The sequence below is a fragment of the Pelophylax lessonae genome (genome assembly GCF_965119305.1).
Source record: "Pelophylax lessonae genome assembly, chromosome: 4".
Classification (NCBI taxonomy): domain Eukaryota; kingdom Metazoa; phylum Chordata; class Amphibia; order Anura; family Ranidae; genus Pelophylax; species Pelophylax lessonae.
Genome location: NC_138771.1, coordinates 135229680 through 135250015, shown reverse-complemented (window position 1 = coordinate 135250015; position 20336 = coordinate 135229680). Strand labels below are relative to the sequence as shown.

The 20336-nt window shown below is 46.7% G+C and overlaps 1 protein-coding gene across 5 annotated transcripts in view; it reads left to right on the top strand.

The window, feature by feature from the left end:
* The window catches only part of VPS13C (vacuolar protein sorting 13 homolog C), a 555353-nt gene that overhangs the window by 267434 nt on the left and 267583 nt on the right, over positions 1-20336 (top strand). For all 5 annotated transcript variants that reach the window (XM_082257056.1, XM_082257055.1, XM_082257057.1 and 2 more), the window contains one exon: positions 13456-13757. In XM_082257056.1, the coding sequence (XP_082113182.1) occupies positions 13456-13757 (302 nt within the window). The remainder of the gene's footprint in view (positions 1-13455; positions 13758-20336) is intronic.

The window sequence follows — 20336 nt, the reverse complement described above, 5'->3', positions numbered from 1 at the left end:
GCAGGAAGAATAGAGAAAGATGAACTCCTCTATATGCAGCAGCCCCATCCCCCTCCTATCCAGCACACACACCTGGGCAATGGGCACTCACCTTCTTCCCGCCAAGGCTCCGCCCCCTTCTTCCCGCCAAGGCCCCGCCTCCTTATTCCCGCCGTGGCTCCGCCCCCGTATTCCCGCCGAGGCTCCGCCCCCGTATTCCCGCCGCGGCTCCGCAGCCCCCCCCGCCCCCCGCTAGCAGCACGGACTGAAGGAGCTGCCACTGCAGCTGCCTTCACACTGCGGGATCTGTCTGAACACACCGGGCAGGACACCGGCTGACACCCCCCAGAGCGTGGCACCCGGGGCGGCCCGCCCCCCCCATTGGTACGCCACTGGTTCCACTTTAAACATGGAGCTTGGTTTTGGTGCACTGCATACATTATATGTACAGGTTCTATACAGAAGGAGAAAGGGTTAATGTACAGGTCAAATACAGTGGGAGGATAGAGATGAAGGGGTTAATGTACAAATGTGCAGAATAAGAGGTGAAGGGGTTATTGGTCACTGAAGGGACGAAATGGAAATTAGATATACAGCTGCTGCAGTTACCACAGTAGTTCCTCACTTTCTAACCCCCCCCCCACTCCTTCTGTTATGAGAAGGAGGGGTGGGCTTACTAATGTAAACACTGTTAATATTGGTGATCACTGTGATGGGCCATCACATGGTAGAGAGGCGCTTGGATCAGCTCTGTACACAGTGCCTGTGAACTGAGCCACCTGAGGACAGCTCGATTCATAGCTATTAATTGGCACTGTGGCCTTCCCAGGGGGATTTCTGTAGTGACATTTATAAAGGCGATAAGTAGTTAAGTACAACTTTAAATACATTTTTGGATGGGGGGTTCTATCCCCCACAAATGTGTTGGCTCGATCTAATGTTTCTGCTCAATAAATATTACCTATGACCCTCCAAGTGATTTCAGAATTTTGTCTATGCACTCCTAACCTCATGTCCAGTATTTTAGACTGTAGTATAACTGTTTGCAGTTGAAATGCTAAATTTGAAGGTAGTTTGAAATAGCAGAAATCGCTTCTCACTGAAGATGCTTTAATTAGAAACTGGCACTCCTACACTGCAGTATTTTTAATTTATTTTTCATTAGAACATTGAGACTTAATTTTTCCTCTTGAACGTACCTTTTTCCACAATCCTTTTAAAAAATTAGTTCTTCATTGTGATTACGTATAGTGCATTATAGTAGACAATGTGTACGCATTTGTGAGCGAAGTGAAGCTAATTTGTTATGTCATCAGTTATATTGTGTTCGTGGGCTTCTTTTTCCAGAACAGTGCACTATGAGCTGCTTGCTTCACCTATCTTCCGCACTGATTCACCCTGTTGTTTGAAGATGGCCGCTGTTTAGTGACGATATCAGCTTTTTTGTTAACATGGAAATGTTACCTTTTGATAACATTGCTCTAAATTAGTCCCAACTGACACTGATAAAATAAATTTAAACAATGAAAGATAAGGTTATTAAAACCGAGGCATATAATGCAAATTTTAGTTTGTTCAACGTAAATAGAACCGTTTTTGGAGGAAGCATTTCTTTTCTCCATCAAAAATAGCTTTTAAAATAGAATTTAAAGAGGAATTATCACTATTTTTTTTTTTTTTTTTTAGTTATTGATGAGTTAGAGTACATGTACTTCACCCCATTTCTCTAGGTGCCCTAAAAGACTAGCCACCAAACATTGCAGCCAGGAAGGAGACGGCTGCTTAGCTTTTTAGCACACATTGGAACAAACAATGCAGAGGAAGGTAAGGCTAACACACATCACAGTACTCTGCATTGGTCATGCTGGACCTTGCCAAGTGCTGGGAGCCGGAAACAGGTGCTTGCTATCAAAGCAGCCATCTCCTTGCTAGTTATGGTGTGGAGTGCCTGTTCGCCAAGGGAGGCACCCTCTTCGACATCGCAGCTAGTATTTTAGGACACCTAGGAAGATGGGTCATCTACATTGTCCCATGAGAAACTAATGTAAAAAATTGTTATAATTCTTATTTAATCTTACAGTATTTAAACATATCTTGGTTACCTTTTTTTTACCCTCTGTGCTTTCTCTTGCATTCTGACCTCTACTTCTAGCATTCTTCTGTTTCAAGTAGCAATTACTTATGTTGACACAATGGCTTATGTAGTATAATGTCTTTAACCCTGATAGGACTTTGCCTTTCTATGGGTATTTGTCGATTTTCACAAATATTTAATAGTCTCAAGTATTTCACAAGTTAATGTGGTTGTTAAAGGCTCAAGGCTTTTTACCTTCATGCATTCTACACCTGAAGGTAAAAAAACGTTTGGTGTGCAGCAGCCCCTCCAGTACAGACCTCTATCTTGATCCATCGATGTACACGAGAGCAGCGGCTCTCCCTTGTTTCTTCCTCTTTGGCCTAAAGAGCATCGGGAGCCTTAGGCTCCCGCTACTGTAAATTACAGCCAGAGAGCCAATGCGAGGGCGAGGCGGAGTCACACCATGTTTGAATGGACACACAAAGCAGCGGATCGGAAGTGAGCCTGCTTGCTATGGAGGCACTCGGCAGGAGGGAGGGGCCAGGAGCGCCTGCAGGGTACCTGAGAAAAGGCGAATCGGGGCTACTCTGTGCAAAACCACTGCAAAGAGCAGGTAGGTATGACATGTTATCTTTCAAAAATAAAAAAAAAATGCCTTTCATTATTAATTTGATTCTTAACTACATAGAAACACCCAACATACTTTATTGACAATTAGTCTTTAGTTCACCCAGTTAAGTAAAGCCTGCTATGCACAGCTTAAATGTCATCCTATTGCTGCTGAATTGGACTAAATTCATGCTGTGGCTGACCCTGTTTGCACCACCCAGCTTGACAAACTTCAGTTGAAGAATCAAAGGAGCTGTCCTCTAAAGAGATCCTGTCGCCAGACCATTTCAACAAAAATCTTCTCATGCAGAACATATGTGCCCATATAATATTATGTTATTTACCCATAAACCCCTGTCCTGTATAGACATCCAAAAGCACTGAGACTGCTGGTGGTTGTTGTGTCAGGTTAACCAGCATCTGTAACTCAAGTGACCCTCTATAGCACATGTGTCAAACACAAGGCCCGGGGGCTAAATCTGACTTGCCAGGCCATTTTATGTGGCCCTCGCACCTCTCCTGCACCCCTCTCATCTCCGGCCCCACCTTGTCTTAGTAGTTGGCAAAAGAGAGGAGGACAGAACTCCTCCTACAGATCCTGCACCTCTCTGTGCTGCTGCTGCAGCACCCCTCTCTGCCTCCTGTGGTCTCAGCAGACTCTGGCAGCTGACTCCAGCCCTCCTCTGCTTCTCCTCCAGACCCTGCACTTTCTGCTTCCCAGCTTCGCCCCCAGCATCTTTCTGGAAGCAGAACAATGTAAGGGGGTGCACTGTGCTAAAAGGGAGGGTGGTGGACCCTTGACTTCTGAAGGTGGTGTGCTCTGGACATCTAGTCTTACAGATATAATCGGTCATTTCATAGCAACCAAAATGCCAATGCGGCCCATGATGAAATGGAGTTTGACACCCCCTGCTCTATAGTATTCACTTTTTTTCACTGTGTACATAAAAGGTAATGTAGCGAGGGAATTGGAGGGATGGATTAGCTGGTCCAGCAGAGACAATAATTAGAATCTCCCAGTAGAGTTGATGGCTTTGCCATGCAAGGAGGGAGATAAATATTATTTATGAAAGGAAAATGCTGCAAGTAGCTATTTAAAATACAGTAAAACCTTGGATTGCGAACATAATTAGTTCTGGAAACATGCTTGTAATCCAAGCACTCTTATATTAAAGCGAATTTCCCCATAAGAAATAATAGAAACTCCAAGGATTTGTTCCACAACCATTTATTCATAAATCTTTCATTTTGTCCATATAAAAAGATTATCGCAATGTGATTGGCTGTGTAACTATAAAATGAACATCCACAAATGGTCCTCTCCACAGGGGGATTAGAAGCAAATTCCAGCAGGAGCTACAAAGTATAAAAGAGAAGAGTAGTGCCTCTCAGTGTAGCAATATGGTTACCTTTATTGAAGGTCCAAAATTTAGCAACTCACATGGTTGATGATTAAAACGGGCACATCGTAGTATGCAGGCATCCGGGTTAAAGCTGTCCACATAGACCATCCTCTTTGGTCTATGGTGGACCATAGACTACTATGGTAGTTTGAAACACTAAAATAATTATAATATAATAATAATGCATTTTATTCAATATTATTCAATAATATCAATCAATATAATTTATTAAATTAAAAAAAAAAAAATATTGAATAATATAATCAAATCGAAAGCAATGTAATGTGTACAAACAAGGGGTGCGATAAAACTAGTCACTGTAATAGTGGTTTAGTAAAAATCTCGGGTATGAAAGATTTTGAAACATGGGACTGCACAAAGTTTGACGTCATAATCGGGACAATAGAATCTGGTTTCCTTTCTAATTTACCTTCCACTGTCATCTCTCTTCGAGCAACAAACCACGCACATCCTTGTAGGTGCTGACTTTTTCTCAGTTGGTGGATAAAGTTATTAGTCGACTAGTCAGGAGTTCCAGGTTGACAATGCCAACAGCACGACGTCCAGATCTATTCACAGTCATTGATGGTATTTGGTGATTCAGAAAGATATGTTCGGCAACTTTTCAAATGAATTCTGAATGAACCACAGGCTTTTTTTTTTTTCTTTTTTTTAGCAGAATGTAGGCCTTCCACAAGCATTGCTCAAGAAGATGTCTGAAGATCTTCTTATAGTACTTCTTTTGCTGTTTCCTCATTGCTGGGTAGAATTTCATTGCTTCGTCGGCTCTGCCGACACCTCTCATGGTGGTGTAGTCTATCACTACTTGTGGCCAGTGGTGTATTTAGCTTTTGTGCTGCCCTAGGCCGGACTAAGGGAATATTTTGTTCGGGAGCAAGCTGTTTTTTTTTTCGCGCGGGGAAGCACCCCCCTGCAAATTGCCGCCCTAGGCCTAGTTGGCCTAGGCCAAGATACAGCGTTGCTTGTGGCTTCATGACTTCTTTCCCACCTTTCATGCGTACCATAACAGTGGAGGTGTTATGCACTGTACTCATTTGGCACACATCTTTCTTGTCCCGCCACCGCAATGCCATAATTTTGCATTTCTGCCAGGCAACCATTTCTCCTGTCTTGAGCTTCTTTTTTCCAAACATTGGCAGCATGTGACGCCGGTTAGCCCTTACGGTTCCATAGGCATTGGTTTTGTTTTGCAGTAGAACCTCATAAAGTTCAGGAGATGTATAAAAGTTGTCAGTTGTGATCTTCCGGAGTACGGACGCGGAAAAGGTGTTCGATAGGGTGAGCTGGCCTTATCTGTTTGAGGTCCTCCGCCGATTTGGACTTGGTCAGCAGATGCAGTCCTGGATAGCGAGTGTTTATACTAATCTGGGGGCGAGGGTAAAGGCGAACGGGGTCCTCTCTGACCCGTTTCGTATTCTTAATGGTACTCGCCAGGGGTGCCCACTCTCGCCCCTGCTTTTTGCGTTATCCCTGGAACCCTTTCTGGCGAGGATTCGCTCGAATCCGGATATCTCGGGGATCTCAGTGGGAGACTCTACCTATAAAATTTCGGCCTATGCCGATGATCTCTTGTTCTCTCTTGCGCAACCCCTGATCTCTTTACCCTGCCTCTTGAGGGAATTTGATTCCTTTGGTGCGCTTTCTAATCTGAAAATCAATTTCTCTAAGTCCGAGATCATGGGAGTTGCGCTTTCCCCGGCCTTGAGGGACTCGCTCTCGCATTCCTTTCCCTTTAGGTGGGCATCGGAGGGATTGCGCTATTTGGGCACCTGGCTGTCCCCGGACCCGACAGACCTATTCCGTCTCAACTTCCCGCCCCTACTGGCTGTGATCCGCTCCCTCCTTGAGAAGTGGGCCTCGGGACTCCACTCATGGTTCGGCCGCTATAACATCTTGAAGATGACGATTCTGCCTAAACTTCTATACATGCTCCAGGCGGTTCCGGTCTCCATCCCAGCATCCTTTCGGAAGGTTGACTCTATTTTTTACGTCTTTTGTGTGGGCGAACAGGAGGCAGCGGATGGCACGCCCCTTCCTGGTCCTGCCTAAACTATATGGGGGGGTGGCGCTCCCGGATCCCCGATGCTATCATCAAGCGGCTATGCTGACGCGGTGGGTGGACTGGGCCCGTCACGCTGATCTGAAGTTTGATTGTGCAATTGGAGATGTCCCTGTTTTCTCGGTATCTGCCCAGAGCACCGCTACTTTCTCGGGACCTCCTGACCTCGGCTAGGCTGCATCCTACGGTCGGGCCGACACTCCGTTCGTGCTCGGCGCTGGTGGTCAGCAAGGGGTTGTCGGATGGTCAGTCTCCATTGCTCCCAATCTTGGGGAATCCACGGTTTCAGCCCGGGTGCGAGAGGGGTAGATTTGGGGACCTCCTGCTGGAGGGTACATTCCAGGTTTCCCACTTTCTGGTGGGGGATGCGTGGCCGTCCCTTTCTCACTTTAAATCTCAGTCTGGTAGGTTCAGACTATCTCGCTGGCCGGCTCTCCAGCTCCTCCATTTCCTCCGGGAACTGGGACCACCATCTCCGTTCTTGAGGGACCGGACACCTTTCGAGTGCCTTCTGAATGCCTCAGGCCCCCTTCCGCATACCCTTTCTCAAATCTTTGCCCTACTCTCTCCCCCCCGATGACTTTGTCCTGCGGGAATTCTGAAATGGGAACAAGAACTTCACAGGGTGTTCTCCGAGCCCCAACACCGTAACATGGTCAGGTTCTCCTTTAAGTCCTCTATATGCACGCGCATTCAGGAATCTAATTATAAGATCCTCACCCATTGGTACTATATTCCAGCACGGCTCAGTCGTATTTTTCCTGGGTCAGATTTTGGAGATGCCAGGGGGAAAGGGGCACTCTGTCCCACATCTTCTGGAGCTGCCCTGTACTCCGGGACTTTTGGACCGAGGTGCGAAGGATCTCCCAGACAATGACTGACCGCACCATTCCGGATGACCCGGCCTTTTTCCTTCTCCGCTGCTCGGGTATTGCCCCGAGACGTTACAAACGTTCCGTACTTCGACACCTTACTGATGTTGCGAAGTCGTGTATTGGCCATTGCTGGAAGTCCACTTCCCCGCCAACCATCTCCCTGTGGCTCCGGAGAGTGAAGTGGATAAATGACTTGGAGGACATGGTACTCACTGCACAGGGTAGAAGGGAGCAGTATTCTAAAACCTGGGCCTGCTGGAACGCGTTCATTCTCTCCAACGAAGGTCAGGCTCTCAGCACTCCCCCGGCTTGATTGATGGGATAACCGGGCGAGGGGTCACCCGCGCAGGATGCTCCTGCTCCCCCTCTTCTCTTTCATCCCTTCTCCTATCCTTTCCTTCTCCCCCCCACTTTAGCCTTTCTCCCTCCTCCCTACTCCCTCCTCCCTACTCCCAGGTGCTCTCACCTCCTGGAGTCTCTTCCCCCTCCTTTCCTTTGTCGGTAGTTTTATCTTATCCTTTGTGGCTCTTTACGCCTCTCCCTCTGTTACTTCCTTGAAAATCCTGGAACTGTTTAACTATGGCGATGTGCGTACCTCACGTATTATTTGGGTTACTCCACATTCTCCTTTCAATGTTGCCTGTCGATGCTGTTATTCATGATACCTAAGTATGGTTAGTCTCTCGGGGCTGTCCTTGCCCGCACTGGGGGGCGGGGAGAGCTCGCGGGGGGCGCTACTCCTTTCTCAAGGGCCCGGGGTCCTCAATAGGCGGACTCCGGGCCGCCTCCGGACCCACACGGACTTAAATCTGGACCGCCGAAGCGGTCTCCTTCCTTCTGTCATCAGCGGGGGGGGGGGGGGCAGAATGGAGAGGATCGGAGTGGCTGTGTCTTACGCTGGCAGCGCTGCATGATTACAAAAAGCCGAGTTCTTCTGCTTACCCGGCGGAGAGAATGTCCTACAAAGTCCCGCCACCTGGGCCGGCTCTTACCTATGATAGACAGAACACTGGTGATGTCTATCATAGGAGCTGGTGTCCAGGAGGCGGGACTTTGTAGGACATCCTCTCCGTCGGGTAAGCAGAAGAACTCGGCTTTTTGTAATCATGCAGCGCTGCCAGTGTAAGACACAGCCACTCCGATCCTCTCCATTCTGCCCCCCCCCCCCCCCCGCTGATGACTTGACTTTTTATAATCATATGTTGCTCTAATCCGCACTGGTCACTCTTCATTAATGGGGGCATGGGTCACTGGTCACTCTTCATTAATGGGGGCATGCACACTGGTCATTCTTCATTAATGGGGGCATGTACACTGGTCACTCTTCATTTATGGGGGTACGCACACTGGTCAATCTGCATTAATGGGGGCACGCACACTGGTCAATCTGCATTAATGGGGGCACGCACACTGGTCAATCTGCATTGATGGGGGCACGCACACTGGTCAATCTGCATTGATGGGGGCACGCACACTGGTCAATCTGCATTAATGGGGGCACGCACATGGTCGCTCTGCATTAATGGAGGCATGGGTCACTGGTCGCTCTGCATTAATGGGGGCACGCATATGGTCGCTCTGCATTAATGGGGGCACGCACGTTGGTCACTCTGCATTGGATAGGGGCAAGTTTTGGGGAATGCCTTTTTTTGTTGTTGGCGTTCTGTATTTGGAATTTGACGGTCACTTTTCCGGACCTCGGACTGAATGGAAAATTTGTAAGTGGACCTTTCAAGTTTACATTTGAGTACCCCTGCCCTATGTGGTCAATTCATGTTCTGTATTATTGTGTCCAATTTGCCAAATCTTGATGTACACCTATTTTGTCTGTACGCACTTTGTATTTATTGTTCTGTTTAATAAAGAATTTGAAAAAAAAAAGTTGTCAGTTGTTACACAATAGCCCTGATTTAGCAATGGCTCAATTAGTGAAAGAACAGAAGATGTTGCCATTCCATTAATTGCTGTACTTTTGATTGAACTTTGTTCCTTTTCCAGTGTATATCAGCTGAATTCCTAATGTAGCCAGTTGACGATTCGCATAGCATGTAGGATTTGACGCCAAATCATGCCTTCTTTGATGCAATGTATTGCACCCAGCTGAGCCTTCCCTTGTAGGCCATTCGACTTTCATCTTTGCTGATGTCTCTTTCTGGCACAAAGCTCCGTTGGAAATTCTGTAGAATCATTTGATATTCTTCCCAAATTTTCTTTAGTTTTGATGCAGGATGAGTAGTTTCATCAAATTCTTCATTGTTTTCGAAGTGGAGATATTTCATTATGAGGGAGAATCTGTACTCTGACAGGACCGTGCCAAAGAATGGAGTGGCAAGTAATGTATTGGTTTCCAATACCACTTCTGCAGGGGTTTCCCCACCACTCCCTGAAGAATTATTAGGCCCAGAAATTTCCAAATGTTATCTTTGGTCACTGGTTCCTACTTTCTGCATCTTGCAAACTTCTGATGCGTAGTCACTTGTTGCTCTTTGTACCAGTTTATCTCGGTAACTATTTTTTCAGTAACTTTATCAGTCAGAAATAATTGTAGGTATGCCAAGGGGTTGTCATAGTCAACTTCAACTTTCATACCAGGTGCTCCAGTAAATGAGAATATTGGGGGTGCTGCCTGATCTGTACCGCAGTCAATAGAGCATGTTCTTACATCGCTGAGCTCAGTTGCGGAATCATAGCGGTCGTCAACTTTCAGTACCTGATGACGAATTTTCCCACTAATCACTATCGCTCAGTTCTTAAAATATTTCCGATTCACTGCTGGTGTTTTCCAATTTGTCTAAAAGCGCTTTTGAGCTAAAAGAACGCCTTGGACGTTCTCAATTTTCCAGGCACAAAGAAATGCAATAGTACAGGCAGGGCGCTGGAAAAGCCTCTAGGTGAAAAGCTGTGGTGAAATGGCTTGATGCCAAGTTGTAATCCTAACAGATCACACTGTATCATGTCATTTGTTTTATTTACTTTTTTTGAAATTCCCGCCGTTAAACCCCCCCTGCGTCGCGGCGTTCACAGGGAAGGTAACAGGAAGACAAGTGCCGGCATCGGCCAGGGCACACAGTGAGAGGATGGCGGGAGGACGGCGGGGATCGTAGTGGAAGGTAAGTGTGATTGTGGGGTAATCCCGAATGTGACTCGGGGTTAAGGCTTTTGACACTGTATATTGACCCCGAGCCACACTTGGGAATACCGCCAGGGAGGTTAAATGTAACCATATTGATACACTTAGAGGCACCTCTCTTCTCTATACACTGGACGCCGCAATGTACAGTGACTTCCGGGAACGCTCGCTCGTGCGTTCCACGGGACCAGAAAGTGACTTCAGCTGGTTCTACTGCACCGGAAATGCGTTGACGCGTTTTGCCCTCCCACACGCGAGCTTTCCCGGAAGTCACTGTACATTGCGGCTTCCAGCCTGGTTCCTTCCTCTACATGCAATATATTACATCTCTGTTGTAAGTAGATTTAATACTATTAAAAAACCCTTATCGAAACTGGCTTCACTATGTGGTCCACTCCTTTTCACTTGAGTCCAACGGTGTCCGGTGCTGACCCCGAATTACAACAAGAGGATAAGGCAGTTCTGGAGTGGTCTGTGGTCCCGGGTGATCGTTCATATTTCAAACTTGTTTGACCTCATAATAGGGGTCCACCATATCTGGGGAGTGCGGCACTTGGAGGGATCTAAGGCACCCAGCACGGATTTCATGTATCTCAGCACCCCAGCACTAAAGCATTACCAGCACTCTTAAGAATTTTGAACATTTAGCTGCAAAAGATTTGGACTTTATTTTTATGTATTATTGATTAATTATAAGCACTTGTGCACTTGCATTTCACTGCAAAGGATTTCACCTATATGCTTTCGAGCACTGTGCACTTTATGTAGATTTGTTTTGAGTATATGAATTCTGGTATGTATCATTTTTGCTAGCGCTGTCTTCTTTTTATTACATATCCTATAATTTTGCAAAAAAAATACAAGTGTATTTCCATGCGCCTTTGGAAAGGGTTGGATAAAGTGATATCGTGCAATTTAGTGTTGATAAATAAATAAATAAATATGTGAAATAGCAGCTGCTGTATGAATTGGTGCAATAGTGTTGGTGAGTATTTGGTCAAAAGACCAAAAGTACAGCGCTTGCTCAAATATATGACAATACTCAAATGGTTAATAAAGTGCAATAGTGTAAATTAACACAAGTGGTAAAAAATAAATACAATGATTCAATACTAAAACGTGCAAAAACTCTTATAATTATCCCATCAGATGATAATTAAAATGATATAGTAATAGTGTCCTTCCAATAAATGTCCAAAATTCATATAAGGTGCTTGTGTTCAGATTTGATATATAGGGTTCAGATATTCCTTGTTCCAAATAAATAATGTAGTTGGGTCACTTACCAGATAGGGTGGGTTCTGAATGCCTTATGGCACCAGAACCAATCAAGCTTAATGAGCCCCCTGGGCTCAGACGGGTCTCCTCACAGTATCCCCTGGGCTGGCGACAATCCCTCAGGGTCCAGTTTTATGCATAGGGAAAAGAAAAATGCTCCAGATAGTGCAGTAAAAACGTGCGTTTATTGACCCTAAATAGGCCTAACAGCCTAAAAAGATTCTCCAATCATTTGCATTGGTGGTCAGCGGTACGGTACGGGCTGCACGTCCTCTCGGAACGGCCTCCGACTTCCGGTTCCGGCTTCCAAACCACACAAACTTGACGTGACCTCGCTATGCAGTCCCAGCTAACATGTTTCGTCACATCCGGTGACGTCTTTAGAGCTCTATATCCTATAATTTGTTATCAGCAGCAAACATTGAGATTGAGCTCCTAATTCCAACCTCTATATCACTAATAAACTAATTGAACAGCATTGGCCCCAAGACAGAATCATGGAGCACAGCACTTGCAATTTTCTGGACCTGTTCATGTAATCCGTAACCATAGCCAGTAAAGCACTTAAAAAAAAATAAATAAATAAATGCCACACTACCCTCCACATTCTTTGTCCCTACCTCACAGATAATTTCTGGCGGTGTCGGATACAAAAGTAAGACAATCTGCTACTTCCTCACAGTAGCAAGAGCTTTCATCCCCCATCATTGGCAATCTCAACACATAACCTCAGTTGCCAAGTAGGTCACAGAGTTGGATTCCATCATGTGCCTCAAACCTCTGACCGCTGAGGCACTTGATAAAACTGAACTGTACACGCTGGCATGTGCTACACGGGCAGTCTTCAGAAGCTCCAAAGAGTTCTGTAATATCTTATCCATGTCATTTATGCTGCACAGCTACTGACTGGCTGTGGTTGAGACAGCAGGGGGGCACTTCTTCCCCTTGCCCTCCACCCATTCCTCCTTCCATATCCCACCATTTAGTCCTGTCCTCGAAATCATTTTCTTTCTTTTATGTTTATCCAATGATTACCCTACTTACCAAATATGTCAACTTCCCCACCTTACCCCTTTATTCTGTATTACTTCTCCAGCTCAGATATATACAAAAATATTAACAATGCTTATTACATACAGGAAATAAGAAATGATGCTTCCCACACTAAATAATCCCTTCTTCTCATCAAAAACCACCCATTCCTCCCTCACTGATACAGTCACATTTGTAACCTCAATGAACTGCTTCTATGATTGAGCTAATTTACCAAATGGTTTCTTGTTAATAAAATATGTTTATTGACCTTTGACCTGATAAAATCCAGTAAAACAAGATTATGCAAAAAACATAAAATAGTAATTGCTCAAGAGAGTCTATCAAACAAGATATCGGCCTTTATTTTTCATGGGCATTAAAAAAAAACGAAAACAGCTTAAAGGTCTTACAGCCTTCAAGATTTCAGAAATTAGGTCTCAGATTTATCTGTTATAGAAAACTTCAAGTGACCATGATAAAATTCAATCTGTATGCTTTAAATAAATTAAGTACTATGTTGTGTGACGATTGGAACACTAATGCGGCTGTTGTAGTCTGTCGAGAAAAGGAAAGGACTGCTAGTTTTTTTTCTGAATAATCTTATTATCCAGATAATATCCTTGCTTGGCTTTTAATTTTAAAGTGGTTATGGAGTAAAGGTGATTTGCTAGGCTCTCTCCAGTGTAATCTGCTGTGAAAGAGTACAAATTGATGTTAAAATATACAAAAGGTTTTAATAGTGAGAGACACTGTCTGCTAATGTATTTAAAACGTGGAAGATAGCTGTAGCCAAAAAGACTGGGAATATGCCTTTCCAAATGATGATTTGCCCGCTATAATTTTATCTGATGAGTGTTACTATTGCATATTCCTGCTTTTAGTAATGAAAAGTATATAAGGTTTATGTGCAGTCTCCAATGTTGCATCTTGCCTTCTTGAAGTTTATTAGATGCATAGTGATGTGTCCTTAATTATTTACTTTTTGACAGGGATTCCTAAATAACTTTCAAGCTGCAAAAGAGAGGTTGAGTGCAGCCACAGCACATGCAGCACACCGCGCAGCCACAAGTGTGAAGGACCTGGCAGAGAGGAGTTTTCGGTTACATATGGATATTCATCTTAAAGCTCCAGTGATAGTTATCCCTCAGTCTTCTGTGTCCAATAATGCCATAGTGGCAGATCTGGGGTTAATCAAAATACAGAATCAATTTAAACTGATATCTTCGGATAAAGAACTTGCCCCAGTTGTAGATTGCATGACCATCAGCTTGACTGAGTTCAAGTTATCAAGGTAAGTGCATCATTTAGCAGAAAGGTTACCCTAAAAGAAAAGTGCAGTTTGTTTTTAAACATCTGCCATCTTAAAAGGAGAGTTTGGCATGATTGTATGGAAGTTAAATAACATGTTTGCTAGTTATATCACTGGGAGCCTTCTTTGGCAAGACATCTCCCCCATAATGCTCAGTTCTGCCCAGCAAACCAGGTGTGTGAAATCAATAATAAACATTTGGGTTATCCAGTGTAAAAGGGCACAACTCCTAAGTAGTTTAAGATTTTGCTTACGTTTTAAACTTAACTGCATTGCTCAATAACGTTTATCTAGGAAACTGAAGTCTTTGGAATGCCTTGCACCCATTTCTACATTTTTGTTTATTACACATCAGTCAATGGAAACCGCATTACACTAAAGATTCTGATAATAATCCTTTGTACTATACATAACGTTTTGCAGTGGTCATACAGTGTATCAGAATAGTCAAATGTATTAGGGCTTCTCGTAACCAGTGTCAGTTCAATACTCATTTAGGGAGACCTGGAGATTGATCCAATAGACAGAAATCCCCAGGACATGGGCCTACCTTGTTTATTTAATCTTCAGTTCTATTTAATGTGTTTATGAACTGATTCTTTATAGAAAACGATTATTCAAGTACTCAAATGTAAATACTGAATATTATCTTATCCAAGTAGTTAATACCCTTAATAGGTAATAAATTGTACTTTTTTTTTTTTTTTTTTTTTTTTTATGTTAGCGTGGTAACATGCACCAGCAGATGTGGTTCTGATAATTCCTATCTGGAGTAACATTTTGTTCAGATATGTATCTATTGTGATTAATAAAATTATAATATTTTCTTACACATATATCCCATTGCCAAGAATTTGTCAACGAGATAGCCTCTTTTTTCCTGTGTCTATACAGGGATACTTTTTTCTTAATAAATTGTGCCTAGCAGAGGAATACACCACTCCCAGTGCTGCTGAGCCTGTGCAGAGGGGTGTCAAGTAGGACCTGGAGAGTGCTTCCACGTATGCTTCAGGTGTCCAGGGGTGCTGCCAAACTTGCCCCCTTTGAACACCACTACACCCTTGTAACAATCTGTTTAGCAGTGAGCAGCTTGTCCACTGTGCAGACACAGTTGCACTCCCCAGTATAGGCTGCATTGATGCAGCCACACCACCACCAGCAGCATACCCCCTAAAGGGCATCTGCATTAAATGAACGCAGACTAATGATTACAACCACCTATGGAGACTTCCAAAAAGGTACTTGCCAGTTTGGGCCATAGGGCTATTTTAGTGCAATCTTCAGCAATCACAGCAGGCATGCCTCAAAGGGCTTTCAGGGACACAACCCCCCTCAGGTGGATCACTACTGTGACCTCATAGAGCACCCTGCCAGCAACATTATCCGGTACCCTGGTGATTTCTCCAACCAGAATCATGCGCTGACCAGCAAAAATACATGCCATCCCTGATCTTCCACAACGAGGTGCAGGGCCATTTACATAAAGCCATTCCCTTCCCCAGTAGCAGTATATGGAACAGGCAGCAAAAATCCACAGGCTAACCCTTTATCCTGTGTTTTTTTGAAAGGGAATGCATTGTGTTTTTTTATTGTGGTATAGGCAAAATATAATTAAATCTAGTAAATGGGTAATATTACATTTAAATTGTATGTAGTTTTCGACCAGAACGTGAAAGATTATCCTTCTTTTTTTAAATCTTTATCTCCATTTATGTGCATCCTGTTGGGACCTGCTGTTTGGACTCAGTAGTTCAAACTACATATTATATACTCAACAAACTCCTCCCATATTGGACAGCTTAGATGGAAGTTAGTCAAATGGGGCAGGAAGCAAGTGGTGTCTGGTATGCTGTCTCTTTAGGTAACCCATAGTGCTCTGGAAATCCTTTATCATGTATTCAATGTTTATTTGTAAAACAAAAAGTGTGTGTGTGTGTGTGTGTGTGTATGTATGTATATATATATTTCTCTTACGTCCTCCGACAGTCGCCGCCCCTTCATATTCATCACCAATGGGTTATGTCCTCTTATCCGTAGGAGTAGCTAGGCAATAGAATATGTTAGTACAAAAGACTTTTAACATATCCCCACCCCCAGGGGGTGGTCCCCTCAGTACATAACCCTCCACTTCCTGTAACCAAACCAGTTTCATTTGTCTAGCTGTTAGGAGTGGCTGGATGTTTCTGTGCTGGGACACCTTGTCCCAGCTCTCTTTCCTTTCTTTGGATTTTGTTTGAGTTTTTTCTCTCTCTTTCTTGTTAGCTGTTATTTTATCAGCGTTAGTTCTTCGGAAGAAGAGGATCATGCGGGCTGCGTCTCGGGCTGACCTCCCTGGTCGCAGGCTGTGGGTCAGTGGTTTCTCAGCCCGCCATCGAGCGTTCAGTCAGGTATCGCTCCTGAGTTTTCTGAACGACCCATCCCTGTGTCGTGCAGGGATGCCAGGTGAGGTGGCTACCTCACCGGACGCTGTGCGGTTTCTCAACCCACCTCCTGATGCGTCCTGGATGCGACTCTCCCTGCCTTATGTTCAGCGGTTTGTTCGCCTGTGCGGGTTCCCCACGCCATGTTAGAGGTAAGTGTAGGTATGTGGGGACCTGTCTGTCTGGGGGGTGTCAGTCTGGGACTGTGTTACCTTACCCTGTGTTCACATTATTACTGTCTCCCTATCCCTCATGTTGCATGCTGTGGGCTGCAGGAGGGGGGGTTGTGCTGCACTCTGTGTCAGTTTGTATGTGAACGGCTGTGTGCTGTGGGGCTTGAGTTTTCTCATGCTTGGGGCACATTACAGCGCCGCTGCGGCAGTTTAACATGTTTCCTTTTGCTGGGCAATTAGGATGTTTCTTTTACTTCACCCTCATGGGGTGTGGGAGCGGCAGTTTCGGCGCCAAACGGCGCCATTTTGGCTGCGATCGCTCCGGCCGCATGTTTTACATGCATGGCGGCCATTTTCTTGTAGCCTCCATAGGCTTTAATGGAGCGCCCTGTATACCAGCATTCAGGAGCACCGCAAGCAGCAGCAGCGATATCCAGGTTCATTTCCCTCTATTCCCTGTATCCTGCCTTGGTTTAATTGTCCCTGTGGGGGTCCCTTGTGTGGGGTGTTTGTGTGCAGTGGGCTACGATCGCAGCGCTCTCTTAAAGGGGCGGTCACCCATTTATTTTACTGCTACAGGGGCATGGATTCTCAGGAAAACAATTTTCCTACAACTTTAGTGGGGAGCCAGGGGTCTGTACTCTCCCCCCATGGGGGGGATTTGGCTGCGATTGTGGCTAGCCTTGCGACTCAGGTGCAAATGCTGGTGGCTGCTCAATCCACAAAGGCCCATTGTTTCAATTTCCTCTGATTCAGAGGGCGATGGTACTGGGGCTGCTGTGGCTGGGGTCTCCTTTTCGGGGTCCCGTTCCTCCCTGGACCTTGTCGGGTCAGATATGGAGGCTGAGGTGGAGGGGGTTGATAATTCTCCCCCTGGCTCGTCTGAAGAGCTTGCACTCATGGATGAATTGGTTGCTTCTATCAAGCAAACACTGCGGTTAGAGGAGGAATCATGTCCTCCAGCTGCCTTGGCGGCTGATGGGACGCAGAAAAGGCGCAAAACGTCGCAGGTGTACCCCTGCACTGCTGATTCAAAACGCTGTAAAAGAACAGTGGCGTAATATACGCAAGCCATTTGCTGTACCTAGTAGTTTTATGCTACGCTATCCCTTTACGCCTGCTACTGATGAGCGCTGGTGTATTCCACCGCCGGTGGATCATGCGATAGCTGTTTTAAACAAATCCACTGCGATTCCGGCTGCAGACACCCCGGTGTTCCGGGATGCCACGGACAAGAGAATGGAATCTCTTGCCCGTCACACCTATTATATTATGGGTTCTATGTTAAAAGCTTTATTCGCTTCTCTTATGGCGACCCAGGCGGTCGCGAGCTGGACGCAGGTGCTTAGGCGGGTCCTGGTGGCTGAGTCTGCCCCCCAGGCGACTTTGGATATGGTGGATAAAATCCACCAGGGTGTCATGTACTTGTGTGATGCGGACCTGGATATGGTTCCGTTGGCTGCACGTGTACACAGTGTGGCGGTGTTAAATCGCCGCCTGGTTTGGTTGAAGTGTTGGTCTGTGGTTCAATCTTCCCGTAAGACCTTGGCCAATCTGCCTTATGATGGTTCTCGCCTTTTTGGCGAATCCTTAGATGCACTAATTAAGTGAGTCACGGGTGGTAAGAGCACGCTCTTGCCTCAATCCCACAAGCCCAAGGCGGCTCCTGGTAAGAAGGAGCCGTGGGCAGGTAAGCAAAAGTCCGGCCAATCCGGTTCTGCGGCCCACAACAGTGCGGCCTGAAGGGGCGCCCTCACCCGAGTCTGGGGTGGGGGGACGCTTGCTCGGTTTCTCTCGGCCATGGCTGTCCCGGGTTCGGGACAGGTGGGTTCAGAAACTCGTTCGATCTGGCTACAAGATCGAGTTTCTCTCTCGGCCGATGAGCAGATTTTTTCCCTCAAATCTTCTGTTATCCCCGGAGCGTTTGCGGGACCTGCGCCTAGCGGTGCAGGACCTGAGGGCTCAGGGTGTGGTGGTCCCGGTACCTCATCGGGACAGATTTCGGGGGTTCTATTCCAATCTGTTCACCGTGTCCAGGAATGAGGGCAAGGTACGTCCGATTCTGGACTTGAAGGTGCTGAACCGCTTTGTGCGGGTGCGCAAGTTCCGCATGGAATCCCTGCGGTCTGTGGTGGCTGCCCTGGTTCCGGGGGAATTCATGGCTTCCATCGACTTGAAGGATGCGTATCTTCACATCCCTATTTTCGAGGGTCACCAGAGGTACCTTTGATTCGCCATAGCGGAGGATCATTACCAATTTGTGGCTTTGCCTTTCGGTCTCGCCTCGGCTCCGAGGGTGTTCACCAATGTGCTGGCACCGGTTCTGGCCTTGTTGAGAGCCCAGGGCATATCGGTCCTGGGATGTCTGGACGATATTTTGGTTCGGTCTGCGACCAACCAAGGTCTGGTGAAGGATCTGTCCGTCACGTTGCAGACTCTGCAAGAGTTTGGTTGGACGATCAATTTCCCAAAATCAACATTGTGCCCGTCGGTCCGCCTCCCGTATCTGGGAATGATTCTGGACTCTGTCCAGGCGAAGGTCTTCCTACCGGACGACAAACTCAGGGCTCTTCGGGAGGGAGTCAGGTCCCTCAGGGACAATCAGTTCTCGTCCATTCGGACGTGCATGCGGTGTCTGGGATTGGTGGTCTCGGTTTTCGAGGCGATTCCCTTCGCTCAGTTTCACACTCGGGGTCTCCAAGCGGAGATATTGTCCAAGTGGGACGGGCGACCGCACTCTCTGGATCTTCAGATATCCTTGCGTTCTCAGACCAGAAGGGATCTTCTGTGGTGGCTTCGGTCCCCCTCAGTGTCGGGGGGCAAGTCTTTTCGTCCCCTTTCATGGACGGTGATCACCACGGACGCCAGCCTGTCGGGCTGGGGTGGTGTTCTGGGCGTTCTGTCCGCCCAGGGTGTTTGGTCGCAGGAGGAATCCTCCCTTCCGATCAACGTTCTGGAACTGCGAGCGGTACTCCTCTGTCTTCGTCGTGGGACGGACAGTCTTCACGGCTGTCCGGTCAGGGTGCAGGCGGACAATGCCACGGCGGTGGCTTACGTCAATCACCAAGGGGGCACCAGGAGTGCCCAGGCGGCTCGAGAAGTGGCCGCGATTCTGTCTTGGGCCGTGACGCATGTCCCGACAATATCAGCTGTTCACATTCCGGGAGTGGAATATTGGCAGGCGGATTATCTGAGCCGCCAGACCCTGGACCAGGGGGAATGGTCCCTTCACCCGGATGTCTTCCAGATGTTGTGCGCGAAGTGGGGTCTTCCGGAGGTAGACCTGTTCGCATCTCGTCTGCACAACAAAGTTCCACGGTTCGTGGCAAGGACGCGCGATCCTCGGGCAGACGCGTCGGACGCGTTGGTTGCCCCGTGGCATCAGTACCGACTGATGTATGCGTTTCCACCGGTTCAATTACTGTCCAGGTTCCTTCGCAGGTTGCACTCGGAACCAACTGCGGTGATTCTTGTGGCACCGGACTGGCCTTGCCGGTCCTTGTACGCAGACCTCGTAAATCTGGCAATCGACGTCCCGTGGCGTCTGCCTCTTCGAGAAGATCTTCTGTCGCAAGGACCGATCTTCCATCCTGCTTTACAGTCGCTGGCTTTGACGGCCTGGCTGTTGAAACCGAGGTCCTGAAGACCAGGGGTCTTTCCCCTGAGGTCATTCACACCTTGATCACTGCGAGGAGGTCTTCCTCGGGGAAGGTTTACTACCGTACTTGGTAGGCATGTTTTGCCTGGTGCGAATCCAGGGGTTTCTCTCCTACCACTTAATCAGTGTCTAGGGTGTTGCCCTTCCTTCAGACGGGTGTTGAACAGCGTTTGGCGCTGGTTACGATCAAGGGTCAGGTGTCCGCTTTGGCCGTTCTGTTTCAACGTCCTGTGGCACCTAACGCTTTGGTTAGCACTTTTGTGCAGGGGGTACGTCATCTGATCCCCCCTAGAAGGGACCCTCTGCCCCC